A 13,400-nucleotide genomic window follows, 5' to 3' on the forward strand; every position below is an offset into this window, starting at 1 on the left:
TTACAGAGATATTTCACTTCAACAAAGCCATGCAAATTTGTCTAGGAAGCTGTACATATAAAGAAAATTAGATCATTTCCAGGAAACTCAAAAAACAGGCTTAAATCGTTTCTGACAAATTACATAAATTCGTACTTAGTGAAGCTAGGATACCTGCCACGTCCATGATACCAAAATGTTAAACATTACCTTGTCGCTGATGGAGCATAATTTTTCCATCTTACAGGAAACAAATGGGATATGATATACAGTGGAGCTACTAGGGAACATCTTTGTGATCGACTGAATCCAGGCTGTTTCTATCGTTTTCGAGTTTACTGCATCAGTGATGGAGGACAGAGTGCGGTAATACTTACGTGTAGATTGTTTTTCTCAAGTTTGGTCAAGTGAGATGAAATCATCAGATGCCACCTCAAATATTGAAGTACATCCATAAAATGTATAACCCAGGTGGTTAAATTTTTAGTGACCAGACTAGCTTAATGCAGTATTTAGCTTGTAGTGAATATCTGTAGTCTGGTTGCTGTTTAGCTTTGGAGAAAATAGGTATACAAAAACATTGTAGAAAATTTTATAAATTTTAGAATGATGCTCAATTAACCCTACCTAACAGAAATAGAAACAAAATAATTATTTAGACACAAATTCTAAATATACACTTATTTCAGAAAAGTTTGGCAATTATTTTATTTCTTACTAGAGACAGAAATGGATTTAAATGTGCCATTGATTATATATGAGACATTTGTAATACTCTGGAAAAGTATAATGTTTTTTAATAGGAGTGATTTTTTTAATGAATTCAACCAATAATGTATCTTAGAGCATTCATAATTGTTATTTTTTTCAAATGAGATTTAATGCAATGAAAGTAATTTTTTTTTTAATGAATTAGGAGCATTTTGTTGAAAATGAGAGTACAGTGAAATTGAGTTGCAAGTCATACACAACAGGCTTTGGATCCAATTTAATACAGTGCAGATAATGAATATAGCACTGAGTTTGTGTCAGTGCTTTTAAGAGAATTTCTTTTAAAATAAAACTAAAAGTTTTATTAAAATAAACTTTTATTTAAACTATTTTATTTTTATTTAAGCTATTTTATTTAAAATTAAAAGTAGCATAGAAATGAAAACTAATACCAAATACCTAGAAAGATGCCAAGTACTTGCGAACACTTATCTGATCTTTAAACTATTTTTAGGGTGAAAGAAAAGATTTTTGTTAATATTAAATTAGCGTTTAGGTTGAAAATACAGTCAAGTGGGCAAAATAGTCTAAACCTCCTAAAAACACAGCAAACAGCATTTATAGAATGTTAAACATTCTTCTTTAGAAGAGATTTGTAGATCCATTTGGACACCAAAAATAATGTCCATTAGGTTATGAGGGAGGTTTTTTTTTTTAATTATGGAAAGAAGAAAAGAATTCTTTTTTGGTGTTTGTTGTGTTGTTTTTTTGTTTTTCTGGTAACTTTATATCTAGTAAGCACGTAATACTTGCCTGTGTAAAATTTGTTTTAATGATTTAATTAGATTTTATTTTATTCAGAACTTTATTCCTTTTCTGTTGATACTCAGATGCAAATTATTGGTGCCATCTTTGTGTTTGTCTTATTTTCCTTTAACAAAAGCAGTCTGATTATTTGGCTTGGGGCATTTTTGTTTTGTTTTTGCTTTTGTTTTGGCAGGTATCTGAATCTTTACTTGTGCAGACTCCAGCTGTGCCTCCTGGCCCATGCCTCCCTCCCAGATTACAGGGTAGACCCAAAGCAAAAGAAATACAGTTACGATGGGGTAATTTTCATTTTGGTAATAAATTATAATTAAGTCGGTACTAAATATATTCCTCTTGTTTAACTGCGTGAATCTTTCCACCTTTAGGACCCCCTCTGGTCAATGGTGGATCACCCATTTCTTGCTATGGGGTGGAAATGTCTCCTGTAGAAAGAGATGAACCCAGAGAAGTTTACCAAGGTCCTGAAGTAGAATGTACAGTGAGCAGCCTTCTTCCTGGAAAGACTTACAGCTTCAGACTACGTGCAGCTAACAAAATGGGGGTAGGAAAACCGAGCTGACTGAATTATAAATCCCAGTAGTATTTCATACAACCTGTCATTGTGCCCATTATTTGACCATTTTGCTTTCAACATGTGACTCCAAATTTTACAATTTTTAATAAGCGTCTGTTGATAAATGAGAAGTCAGTATGTACCATAGCTTAACTGTTACAGAATCTCAGTACTTTAAAACTCCAATTACTAATATATGACACTTTGAACTTGAGCTGAGCCTTTCAGGCAGTGCTGATGGAGTTTACTTAGTAAGAAGAGTAGAAACATGATCATAAGAGGAAATACTTAAGAGTAAGTAAGTGTTTTGAGGCTGGTTGTACGCAGTGTTTATTTCCAGTTGACAACTACTCGTGATTCATTTTTTTTGCCTAAGGGAAAAAACTTATATTCTAAGCATTTCTGGTTTTGTGTATTTTTTTTTGTTTGTTTTTAATTATCTCTGTATCTGTATAACTCCATAAAATGGACAGAATAGGTGATATCTCCATTTTATAGCTGAGGAAGCTGGGGCACCTGAAAGCTAAACTCCTTGCCCCAGCAGTCACACACACTAAAAAGTGGGAGACATCAGTCACTTTGTCCGACTTTGGAGCCAAAACCCTTTCTGCTCAACTGTGACATCTTTCATCTCTGAAATAAAAGTTCTCTGAGGACCAGCCAGTTACTTCTGATTTTGAGTTAGCACTGTATTTCTTAAACTACACAGTATAATTAAAATTTCATGAAATTAAACTGACAAGTCTTTCCCCATTGTTTCAGATTTTAGTAAACTCTGATAATCTTGTCAGCCCCACAAAGCTGCAATACATGGGATAGCATCTTTAATACTAGTGTCTATAATCTGTGTTTTCAGGTTTTTAATAACTTGTCAGAATCATCTTAAGTAAATATTTGTTCCCTATATTTTCACAGAATGCATTTTTACACCCTACTAAAGCTATTACTTAAGTTATAATTTATGCCTATAATCTCTCATGCCTTTAATTGGTATTCATTTCTTCACTCTTGACATGATTTCTTCTTTTTATTCGACCTAATTCCTGAATTCCCCTCCCTTCTTACAAAAAACCAATTCATGAAGGAATAAGGGGCAAGAGAAGAAACTATAGTAAATGAAACTTTAAAATACCTCAGATATTTACTTCCATGATCATTAATTAAATCTTTACTTTCTGTGATTTCTTTTAGGAGAATTTTATTATGACTAATTAGTCTTAAAGGAAAGGGATGATTAATTATCTGTGAATATTTATGGAGAGCTGTGCAATTGGTAGGTGAAAAATGAAAACACTGATTAATACTTGTTTTTCTAGTTTGGGCCATTTTCAGAAAAACATGATATTACTACAGCTCCTGGACCACCAGATCAGTGTAAGCCCCCTCAAGTGACGTGCAGATCTGCAACTTGTGCACAAGTGAACTGGGAGGTATTGTAATTTCCTTCACTTACATTTGCTTTAAATGATTAAAATAATTTTACATAAAAGAATGAAGATACTGCTCATTTCATCTCCATAAATTATATAAAGAGTAAAGTCCTAGTTAAATTCACTTGGTAAAAAGTAAATTCTTTTTTCTCTTTGAAGTATTTAAATAAGGTATATGTTTACAAGTATTTAGATTCTTGTTGATGATGGTGCCCCATCTCAGTACTGAGATATTTAGCCATGGTGCACTTAATGTTCAGAACAAACATTCATAGGAATTAGTGTGTACTCTTTCTCTCATGTTCATTATCTTCCATATACTTACTGCATATAGTAGTAATCAATAATGATGATTACATTTTCTGTTTCCTTTGAAATTTAACAAAGAAAATATCCTCATATGATTTAACATGTATATTACTTAACAGAATTATTTTAAAGTATATTTACCTTAAGATACTCTTAAGTGATTGAATCATATTTCTATGTCTGATTGAAAACAGTTATATTTTTGATAGATCTTTAATTCAGGTGGCCTTAATGAATAAAAATATAATATTAAACAGTTTATATTCTGTTAAACATTTTTTTAGACATCCAAAAACAGTTCAGTTTTTTACATGTTTGGGTAAATAACATTTTTGCCCCAAAACTATGTAATCATTATCAGAACTTAAGACAAAAGACTTTATCCCCTTTTCTTAACTTTAAGGTCCCTTTGAGTAATGGAACTGATGTCACTGAATATCGATTGGAATGGGGAGGAGTTGAAGGAAGTATGCAGATATGTTACTGCGGGCCCGGTCTCAATTACGAATTAAAAGGACTTTCACCAGCAACTACCTATTATTGCAGAGTCCAGGTAAAGGTGGTTAGGGTCTTGTCACCCTATCTAGAGTTTTGTGTTTTGTGAGCATTTGCATGATTATGTCTTTAACTTTGGGGCTCTCTTAATTTGTAGGCTCTGAGCATTGTGGGTGCAGGCCCTTTTAGTGAAGTAGTAGCCTGTATGACTCCACCATCAGTTCCTGCTATTGTGACTTGTCTTCAAGAAATAAGTGATGATGATATAGAAAATCCCAATTATTCACCATCTACATGCCTTGCAATAAGCTGGGGAAAGCCTTGTGATCATGGTTCAGAAATCCTTGCCTACAGCATAGACTTTGGAGATAAACAGCCCTTGACAGTGGGAAAGGTTACAAACTACATTCTAGACAATCTGCAGCCAGATACAACATACAGGTACACAGCAAAAACTATCTTAATTTTTGCCTAGACCAGAGAGACACTAAATAGAATAATCATAAACTAAACGTTTTTTTTTTTGTTTGTTTGTTTTTAACATGGCACTTAGAATACGAATTCAAGCCTTGAATAGCCTTGGAGCTGGTCCTTTCAGCCACACAATAAAATTAAAAACTAAACCCCTCCCTCCTGATCCACCTCGTCTGGAATGCGTTGCCTTCAGCCACCAGAACCTTAAACTGAAGTGGGGAGAAGGAACCCCAAAGACATTGTCAACAGATTCGGTTCAGTACCACCTTCAGATGGAGGATAAGAATGGAAGGTGGGTGTTTCTAATTGCTTCTTTATATAGTTTCTTAGGTATTAAGTATATAAATTTTTTTTAAACACTAGAAATAAATTAAGTTTTCAAAAACAGAAGTCTCATAAGAAATAATTTTTAAGTATGCCATTTTTGAAACATCAGAAGACATAGTGAAGAGAGAAAATAATAGGGAAGCTGGTTTTTGGCTGTCTAACCCATTCACTCTCTTCAAGCTAGTAAAAGGAACAATCTTTACTGCAAAATAAGTTCTTCAATGCTGATTTCCAGCAAGAGGCAGTTTTTACAGTAAACAGTTGATTGGCATAAGGCCTTTGAGATCCTTGAGGGTTATATCTCACCCTCCCCCACACTCTCACAGGGCGTGCACATCATGTGAATGCAGGAGTTCACTTCCTCACCATCAGATCTTAGACCCTCTAATAAATAGTCCAGCCCCTGGCTACTCAGGTTCCTCTCTGTTCTGCTGTCCTTTGCCATCTCATGACATGCGTGCTGTTTTATTCCACTAAATCATGCATTTGAATTATAGTGTTACTCAAAGTAATTAGTGCAAATTATTCAAAATCCAATCTGGGGCAGTATATTGATATTAAATCAAAAATAAACAATGCCATATATCTTCCCCAGTTGTTACTTTAATCTTTTAAGAATTTTGTTTTGTTTATGTTTTTTATGTTTCACTCAGTTTGTTAGAAATAAATTTGTGTGTCTGATAGAGTACTAGTGACAGTTTTTCCCAAGGCTACTTTGTTTTTTTGCATTGGGTTTGTATGTCAGCCAAATATTCAACAATGGAATACTCAAGGTACTTGTATATCAGTACTTTCTATCAGAAATAATTACACATTTAAAATAGCATACAGAATTAAACATCCTGTATCAATCATAAGAGCATTACACAGAGCAGATAGTATTGATCATTTATCTCCTGAAATCTGTGCCTCTCTGAATATTAGCCTTTGCTCCTGGCAGAATTTTATGTACTCTTTGTAACCTTACATCTGGAAGGAAATTTTTTGCCTTGCTGCACGTTTTTGGTATAGACATTTATCTTTAATATATGTTGTTATTGTTAGGTGAATTAACTGATTTACATTTAGGGTCATTCAAGATTTACTAGAAACAGACTTAATTGGTATTTGGTTGAAAAATAATAGAACCAAGATTCTATGAAGTATAGATGATATTAGTCTATATTCTATTGTAGAACTTTAAGCATGATTAATGTTTAGCTGGCATCTAGAGAACTGTTGCAGGGTATGGGGTATGGCTTATGGTCTTTGTGGAAAATAAAGTGTTTTATGATATTGTAAATTTACCACATGAATTTCATAAATTAAATCAATTTAATATCTTTTCTTTCCTTTGATTTTTCACAACTCTTCACATTTGTTGTGGGATCGTGTCGGAATGCTACCTCATCTGTTCCCTGACCACAGGTGTTTTATCATGGTTCAGCTTTTTACAACACTGGCTTTGCCACTGGTTTTTTTAATCCTCTCAGTTTTAAAAAAAAAAAAAGGAGATTCAAAAGGCAAGGCTATCCAATTACTACTTCTTGGAAACAGTGTTACTAATGATCATTAAGTATTCCTTCATTTTAAACTAACTACAATTTTCAGACTGTTAGAACTACATGAGTATTCATTATTCATTCCTCAATTTCCAAAAATTTTTAAAACAGCCAATTAAAAATTTGGAGAACATTCAGCATATGTATGACATCAGTTCAGTTCAATTCAGTCGCTCAGTCGTGTCCGACTCTTTGTGACCCCATGAATCGCAACACGCCAGGCCTCCCTGTCCATCACCACCTCCCGGAGTTTACTCAAACTCATGCCCATTGAGTCGGTGATGCCATCCAGCCATCTCATCCTCTGTCGTCCCCTCCTCCTCCTGCCCCCAATCCCTCCCAGCATCAGGGTCTGTTCCAAAGAGTCAACTCTTCATATGAGGTGGCCAAAGTATTGGAGTTTCAGCTTCAGCATCAGTCCTTCCAAAGAACATTCAGGACTGATTTCCTTTAGGATGGACTGGTTTGATCTCCTTGCAGTCTATGGGACTCTCTCAAGAGTCTTCTCCAACACCACAGTTTAAAAGCATCAATTCTTTGGCACTCAGCTTTCTTTATAGTCCAACTCTCACATCAATACATGACCACTGGAAAAACCATAGCCTTGACCAGATGGACCTTTGTTGGCAAAGTAGTCTGTCTGCTTTATAATATGCTATCTAGGTTGGTCATAGCTTTCCTTCCAAGGAATAAGTGGCTTTTAATTTCATGGCTGCAGTCACCATCTGCGGTGATTTTGGAGCCCAAAAAAATAAAGTCTGCCACTGTTTCCCCATCTATTTGCCATGAAGTGATGGGACCAGATGCCATGATCTTAGTTTTCTGAATGTTGAGCTTTAAGCCAACTTTTTCACTCTCCTCTTTCACTTTCATCAAGAAGCTTTTTAGTTCCTCTTCAGTTTCTGCCATAAGCGTGGTGTGATCTGCATGTCTGAGGTTATTGATATTTCTCCCAGCAATCTTGATTCCAGCTTGTGCCTCTTCCAGCCCAGCATTTCTCATGATGTACTCTGCATATAAGTTAAATAATCAGGGTGACAATATACAGCCTTGATGTACTCCTTTTCCTATTTGGAACCAGTCTGTTGTTCCATGTCCAGTTCTAACTGTTGCTTCCTGACCTGCATACAGGTTTCTCAAGAGGCAGGTCAGGTGGTCTGGTATTCCCATGTCTTTCAGAATTTTCCACAGTTTATTGTGATCCACAGTCTGACACTAAACTTTCCATTGAACAGTTCAAGTGGATAATTTATGGGAAATTAAATACAGTGTTATCTCATACTTTTAGGTAAACATTAAGAAAACCTCACTAAATCAATTAAAATTATGCCTAGGAAAGGGAACTTTCTTTTTTATGTGACAAACTGTATGCCTGTAACTCTAGTTAGAAACAATTGATAATGAAAATTGTGATGTTCTGAGTGTCTTTTAAGATGTATACATTCAAAAACAGCAGTCAGAAGCTATACCAGAAGCCTGAAAAGAAACAGTTACTGTGATTGGATGTGAAATTTTGCAATAAATTTTCAGGAAACTATGGCAAATTGGGAAATTAACTAATTCTGTGATTTTCATCTGATGAAAAATAGGATTTATTGAGTGACAAACCATTGTGGCATTAAATTCTAGGAGTAACTTACTGCTCCTAAATAATGTCTGAACTGTTCTTTTTTAGTGGTTTTTAAACATTTTTCATAAGGTAGCCAAGGTTTATTTTTCATAAGTCATTTCCATTTTAGGTTTGTATCCTTATACAGAGGTCCATGTCATACATACAAAGTACAAAGACTTAACGAGTCAACGTCCTATAAATTCTGTATTCAAGCTTGTAATGAAGCAGGGGAAGGTCCTCTTTCCCAAGAATATATTTTCACTACTCCAAAATCTGTCCCAGCTGCCCTGAAAGGTAAGTTCTCCATCCTCAAGTTACTTGCTTTAATAGTAAATTAATCTTAAGTGCTCTTTCATAATGTACTTTTTGTACAGTTAAAATTTATCATCTAGTATGTGTCTAACATTCAAATTATAAAAAGGAAATGAGCTAGACAGGCCTACTTGGGGTTTCACTTAATAATAAAAGTTATTTTTTCTGGCATATTGATAATCAGACAGTGCTGTTTTTTGTCACTCATCTTTTAAATAAACATACTAAATTGAATAAATAGGCTGGTTTTCTAATAGGGCCATTTACCGTTTTCACTATTATTAAAGAAAAAAAAAAATCACAATTCTTGTTGTTTTGAGTCATTGCTATTTCATTCATTTGGATTTCAGGGGGAAAGTCAGGTCATCTATTTAGCAAAACATAAATACTCAGTTAATTTGAATTTTTAAGTCAAATTTACATACACATTCACACATTTGTGCGTGTGTTATATATTTAAGATTAATTTCAGCAGAATTCTTATTTTAAAGTGACCCTGGCAAGTATTGCACTTTGTGCATTTAGCCAAGAAAAAGCTAAAATTCCTTTCCCTCTGAGGACAAATCACAAACACTTCTAGTACAGTGTCCTGGATCATATACTTGCATGTACCATCTGTTAACGACCCATAATATCAAGATTATTCTTGAATACTCCTTCTAATAATGTTAATGGATTTCACAGAGTTATTTTTCTGTTTCTTCATCTGGTTTGGTTGTCTCTTAACCTTAAGAAGATTGCTGGTTTTGATACCTTCTACCCCACTACTGAGTCATATGTGTGGTCAGGAAGTTGGGGGTGTTTTTCAACTCATTCTCTTAGGAAATTTCTTAAATTATAAAATTTCATGTAGTTATGCTCTTTGAAGTACCATAAAAGATGTTGTAGAACTACCACTAGCTTTTTAGCTCAGTGAAAACAGTACTTATCTTGACAAATCTTTTAATCAGTCTGCATTGTAATGCTTATAGATTGTATGGCCTGGAGGATATAAGAGTTAGCCATTGACCATTTCTCTGCAGATTTCAAAAATTCACTGATGCTTGCTTCAAGTTTATAACTAGGTTTTAAAGTCTGTTGATTTTGATTAAAACAAAAGTATGTGATGTGTCAAGTGAAAAATCAAGTCAAGCAGATTTTATTTATATTTCTTCTCTACAGCCCCCAAAATAGAGAAAGTAAATGATCACATTTGTGATATTACATGGGAGTGTTTACAGCCAATGAAAGGTGATCCAGTTATTTACAGTCTCCAGGTTATGGTGGGAAAAGATTCAGAGTTCAAACAGGTATGTGTCAAAATATAATTCTATAGATACATGTTTTTACCTTTTTCACTTTAACGTATTTTTAGTACAAGATTTGACTAACCTTTATCTTCCTAATTCAGAAACATTTGTTCATTGCTTACTGTGTTCCAAAGATTAGTAACTACACAGTATATCAGCATTCAGAATCTTTTAGGTATGAGCTGTACTTAAACAGAGTATTCATTCATTTGATAGGCTTTATTGAACTCTGTGCCAGGCACTCAGGATACGCATGTAACAAAAAGTCCTTGCCTTCATGCTGCTTACATTCTAGAATGCAGAAAAAAGATACTAAAAGCAGATAAACACATCACTGTATCAGTGTTAGATAGTGATGAGCATAATGGAGAAAAAATAAAACTGGATAAAAGGAGTAGGGAGTACTAGGACAAGGGACAGCTAGTGCTGTTTCATACAGGACAGCAGGTAACATTTGAACAGAGACTCAAAGGAAGTGAATATGGGGAGAAGAGTGTTCCAAAAAGCAGGAACAGTAGGTGCAAAGGCCCTGAGGTAGGAGCATGCTTGTTAAATTTAATGACAAGAAGTCACTGTGGCTGGGGCAGTGTGACCAAGGGGAGGAATAATAGATGATGTCAGGGAGTTAATCTTGGAGGGTCTGTGAGCAGCATGGAGGTCATGCAGGGTGTTATAGGCCACGCTCCAGCACTTACTCCACGTGAAATGAGAAGCCAGTGGAGGGTTGTGACCAGAGTAGTCACATGATCAGGCACAAGGTCATTGTGACCAGAGTAGGATGAGGACAGATGCAGAGACACCACTGAGGTGACTTTGACAATGTTGGTAATAGTCATAGTCAGAGGGCAGAGTTGCAGTATGGAAGCCTAGAGGAAGTATCACCTTCCCAGCCGAGAAGTTTCAAAGACAGGTTCCTGGTAGAGAATGAATAGTCGATGAAGTAAGGAGCTGTCAGTATTCATTATAACTTATAAAAGAGGTCTTTATGCAACTCAAAAGCCTTATTTCTTTAGGCATTTCATCTGCTTCTCCCTTTTTGCTGTCAAACTTCTTGATTTTTGAGGGCTTTTAAACTGGGTTGTTTTTAATTCAGTATCTTACCTTGTATTTTCTTTTCCCAGTAGAAAAATCGGTCATTCATCTGTTTTATTTCATTCTTGTGCTGTTATAATTATTAATAATAGATTACTTCTCAATATAGGTATAATTTTTTCCTTTCAAGTTTCGCTAAATATGGAAGCATAATTTCTTAACCAAAATTACAGAAGGCCCCAAAGGGTCAGATTAAATTTGGAATGTAGTGGTTTTTCTTTATTAAGTCATCTGCAAATTGACATGATAATTGGATTTGAATATAATTTACAGATAAGCAGGTTTCCTTCCAAGGAAGAAATAAAATTAATACTAAAGAAAATGTAATTGCATTACATGTTTAAAGGAAATAGGGATCCCACATTTGAGTAGTATGTGAACACATCACTACATGAAACAGCAGTGCTAATTCTAATTTAAAAGCTAAATTATCCCTATCAACACTCTTACTTTAGATTGTAAGCATACTGTAAAACTGATTTCCTTAGAACTTCATCATATATATGCATGTACGTATGCTCATCTAAATCTCTTAAATGTTTATATAATTTTATAATTTACTGACAAATTATATTCTAAAAGTTTGAAGGTCATTTTTTAAGAGTTTGATCTCATTTGTGGAATTTAATATTTTACTTAAAATTTACTTGATATTCAATACACATGTATTAAATACTACATATGAAGAAATAGAGGGGGCTACATTATTAATATTACTGTTCTTATTTTCCACTTATTACACATTAGCAAGCAAGCAGAAATACTATAATTGACATTTTATGTAAGCAAACAAAAGGTCATAATAAAGATAAAACATACTTTATAAGAAGGAATGGTTTTTTTCCCCTTGGACTTTAGAATGTTTTCCAAAAGGATTATCACTGAAGGGACTCTTGAGGGGCTGGTGTGACTCAAGTGTGGCTTGAGAAAGGCTCAAGAATGGAGTGTGGAGTGGAGGAGGCCAGGTCTTGGTGGGTCTTTATTCTACAGCAGTAGGAACTGTTGATGTTTTTAAGTAGGGGATTATTTTTTTAAAAGTTGGTGGTTGACTTTCTAGGCTAGCCTATAAAGACCTGTTTAACCTGTAATGCTGCTGGTTTGGGGGATCTGAAAGCAAATTAGCATGGCAGCAACCAGTACTTCTGACCCTGGGCCGCACTTAGAGTTCTTTATCTTCTAACCTTTTCTGCCCTGTTTGATCAGTCATTTGCTTTGACCAGACTTCCCACTCTGTAGCACCTCACCAAGGCTTGGCCTAGTTCTCTAAAATTACACTCTTGCCCTGACTCTTGCCTCCCTCCCTCACATACATTGTAACTCTCATCTCCACAGTATAACTGACCTTATGGGCATTAGGAGAAAAACTTTTTGCTTGGGAAAATCCATATCAAAAGTCAAGCATCTGCTGGCTCTTTGATCCTCCCAGCAGTGTATACATATTTTAAAGCAAGTGCTTTTTAACCAAAGCAGCATTTCAAGTGGTATAACAGAGTGAAGTAAAAATATTGGGGGACAGTAGAACCACCTTCAAAGTAGATAATTCCCATTTGGGAGTCTGTACCTGAAACAGTTCTTGTGTCCAAACTCATTAATGTTACAGGTACCAGGAAAATTAATTCAAATTAGTGTATAAAGTATAAATCCTCTTAGAGAGAAGCCTGTAGGTAGGCAGGTTGATCCAGGAGCTTAATGCAGTCATCAGGGACATAGTTTCTCTCAGTGTTCATTGCCTGCCATGGGGAACTTACTCTTCCTTATCACATTCAGCAAAGTCCTGTATCTACAGTTACCTCTAGGATGTCTCCCTGTTTAGACATCTTCCCAACATCTAAGAAAAAATGATTTTATCATCTTCCTTCCCAGTCTCTTCTCTCCACTTTCCTCCTCATTTATCACTATCATAAACACTTCGGTATCCATAAACACTTCCCTGGTAGCTCAGCTGGTAAAGAATCCACCTGCAATGCAGGAGGGTCGGGAAGATCCCCTGGAGAAGGGAACAGCTGCCCACTCCAGTATTCTTGCCTGGAGCATTCCATGGGCAGAGTAACCTGGCGGGTTACAGTCCATGGGGTTGCAGAGAGTCAGACACAACTGAGCAACTAACAGTTTCACTTGAAACCTTGTGCTTTTATCGCCAAGAGCCCCTGTCATGCCCAACTCCCTCAATCCCTCACTCAACCTTATGATCAGAATTCCTTAAACACTTTAAATAGCACACAGTAAAGTGGCCCCTGGGGAATTAGACCTAATTTCCAGTTAGTGTATTAACATGGTCCTCTTCTCGGTGTCAAATCGCCCCACCTGTCACCCTCATGCCATTTGTTGAGGTTTTTTCCTAAATCATTTTATCATGATCATTTGGAGATAAATTGGAAAGTAAAGAAAATTTCAAAGGCAAAAATGAGTATCATCCACTGTACCTATAGGACAAATACATATTTTTTA

At 35.3% G+C, this 13,400-nt stretch overlaps 1 protein-coding gene across 8 annotated transcripts in view; it reads left to right on the plus strand.

The window, feature by feature from the left end:
• Positions 1-13,400, plus strand: part of FNDC3A (fibronectin type III domain containing 3A) — a 109,762-nt gene that overhangs the window by 92,543 nt on the left and 3,819 nt on the right. For all 8 annotated transcript variants that reach the window (XM_020904033.2, XM_070471244.1, XM_020904032.2 and 5 more), the window contains 9 exons: positions 227-345; positions 1,691-1,796; positions 1,884-2,059; positions 3,388-3,501; positions 4,214-4,363; positions 4,463-4,746; positions 4,859-5,071; positions 8,387-8,553; positions 9,733-9,860. In XM_020904033.2, coding sequence (XP_020759692.2) covers positions 227-345; positions 1,691-1,796; positions 1,884-2,059; positions 3,388-3,501; positions 4,214-4,363; positions 4,463-4,746; positions 4,859-5,071; positions 8,387-8,553; positions 9,733-9,860 — 1,457 coding nt within the window. The remainder of the gene's footprint in view (positions 1-226; positions 346-1,690; positions 1,797-1,883; positions 2,060-3,387; positions 3,502-4,213; positions 4,364-4,462; positions 4,747-4,858; positions 5,072-8,386; positions 8,554-9,732; positions 9,861-13,400) is intronic.

The sequence above is a fragment of the Odocoileus virginianus genome, chromosome 8, assembly GCF_023699985.2.
Source record: "Odocoileus virginianus isolate 20LAN1187 ecotype Illinois chromosome 8, Ovbor_1.2, whole genome shotgun sequence".
Lineage (NCBI taxonomy): Eukaryota > Metazoa > Chordata > Mammalia > Artiodactyla > Cervidae > Odocoileus > Odocoileus virginianus.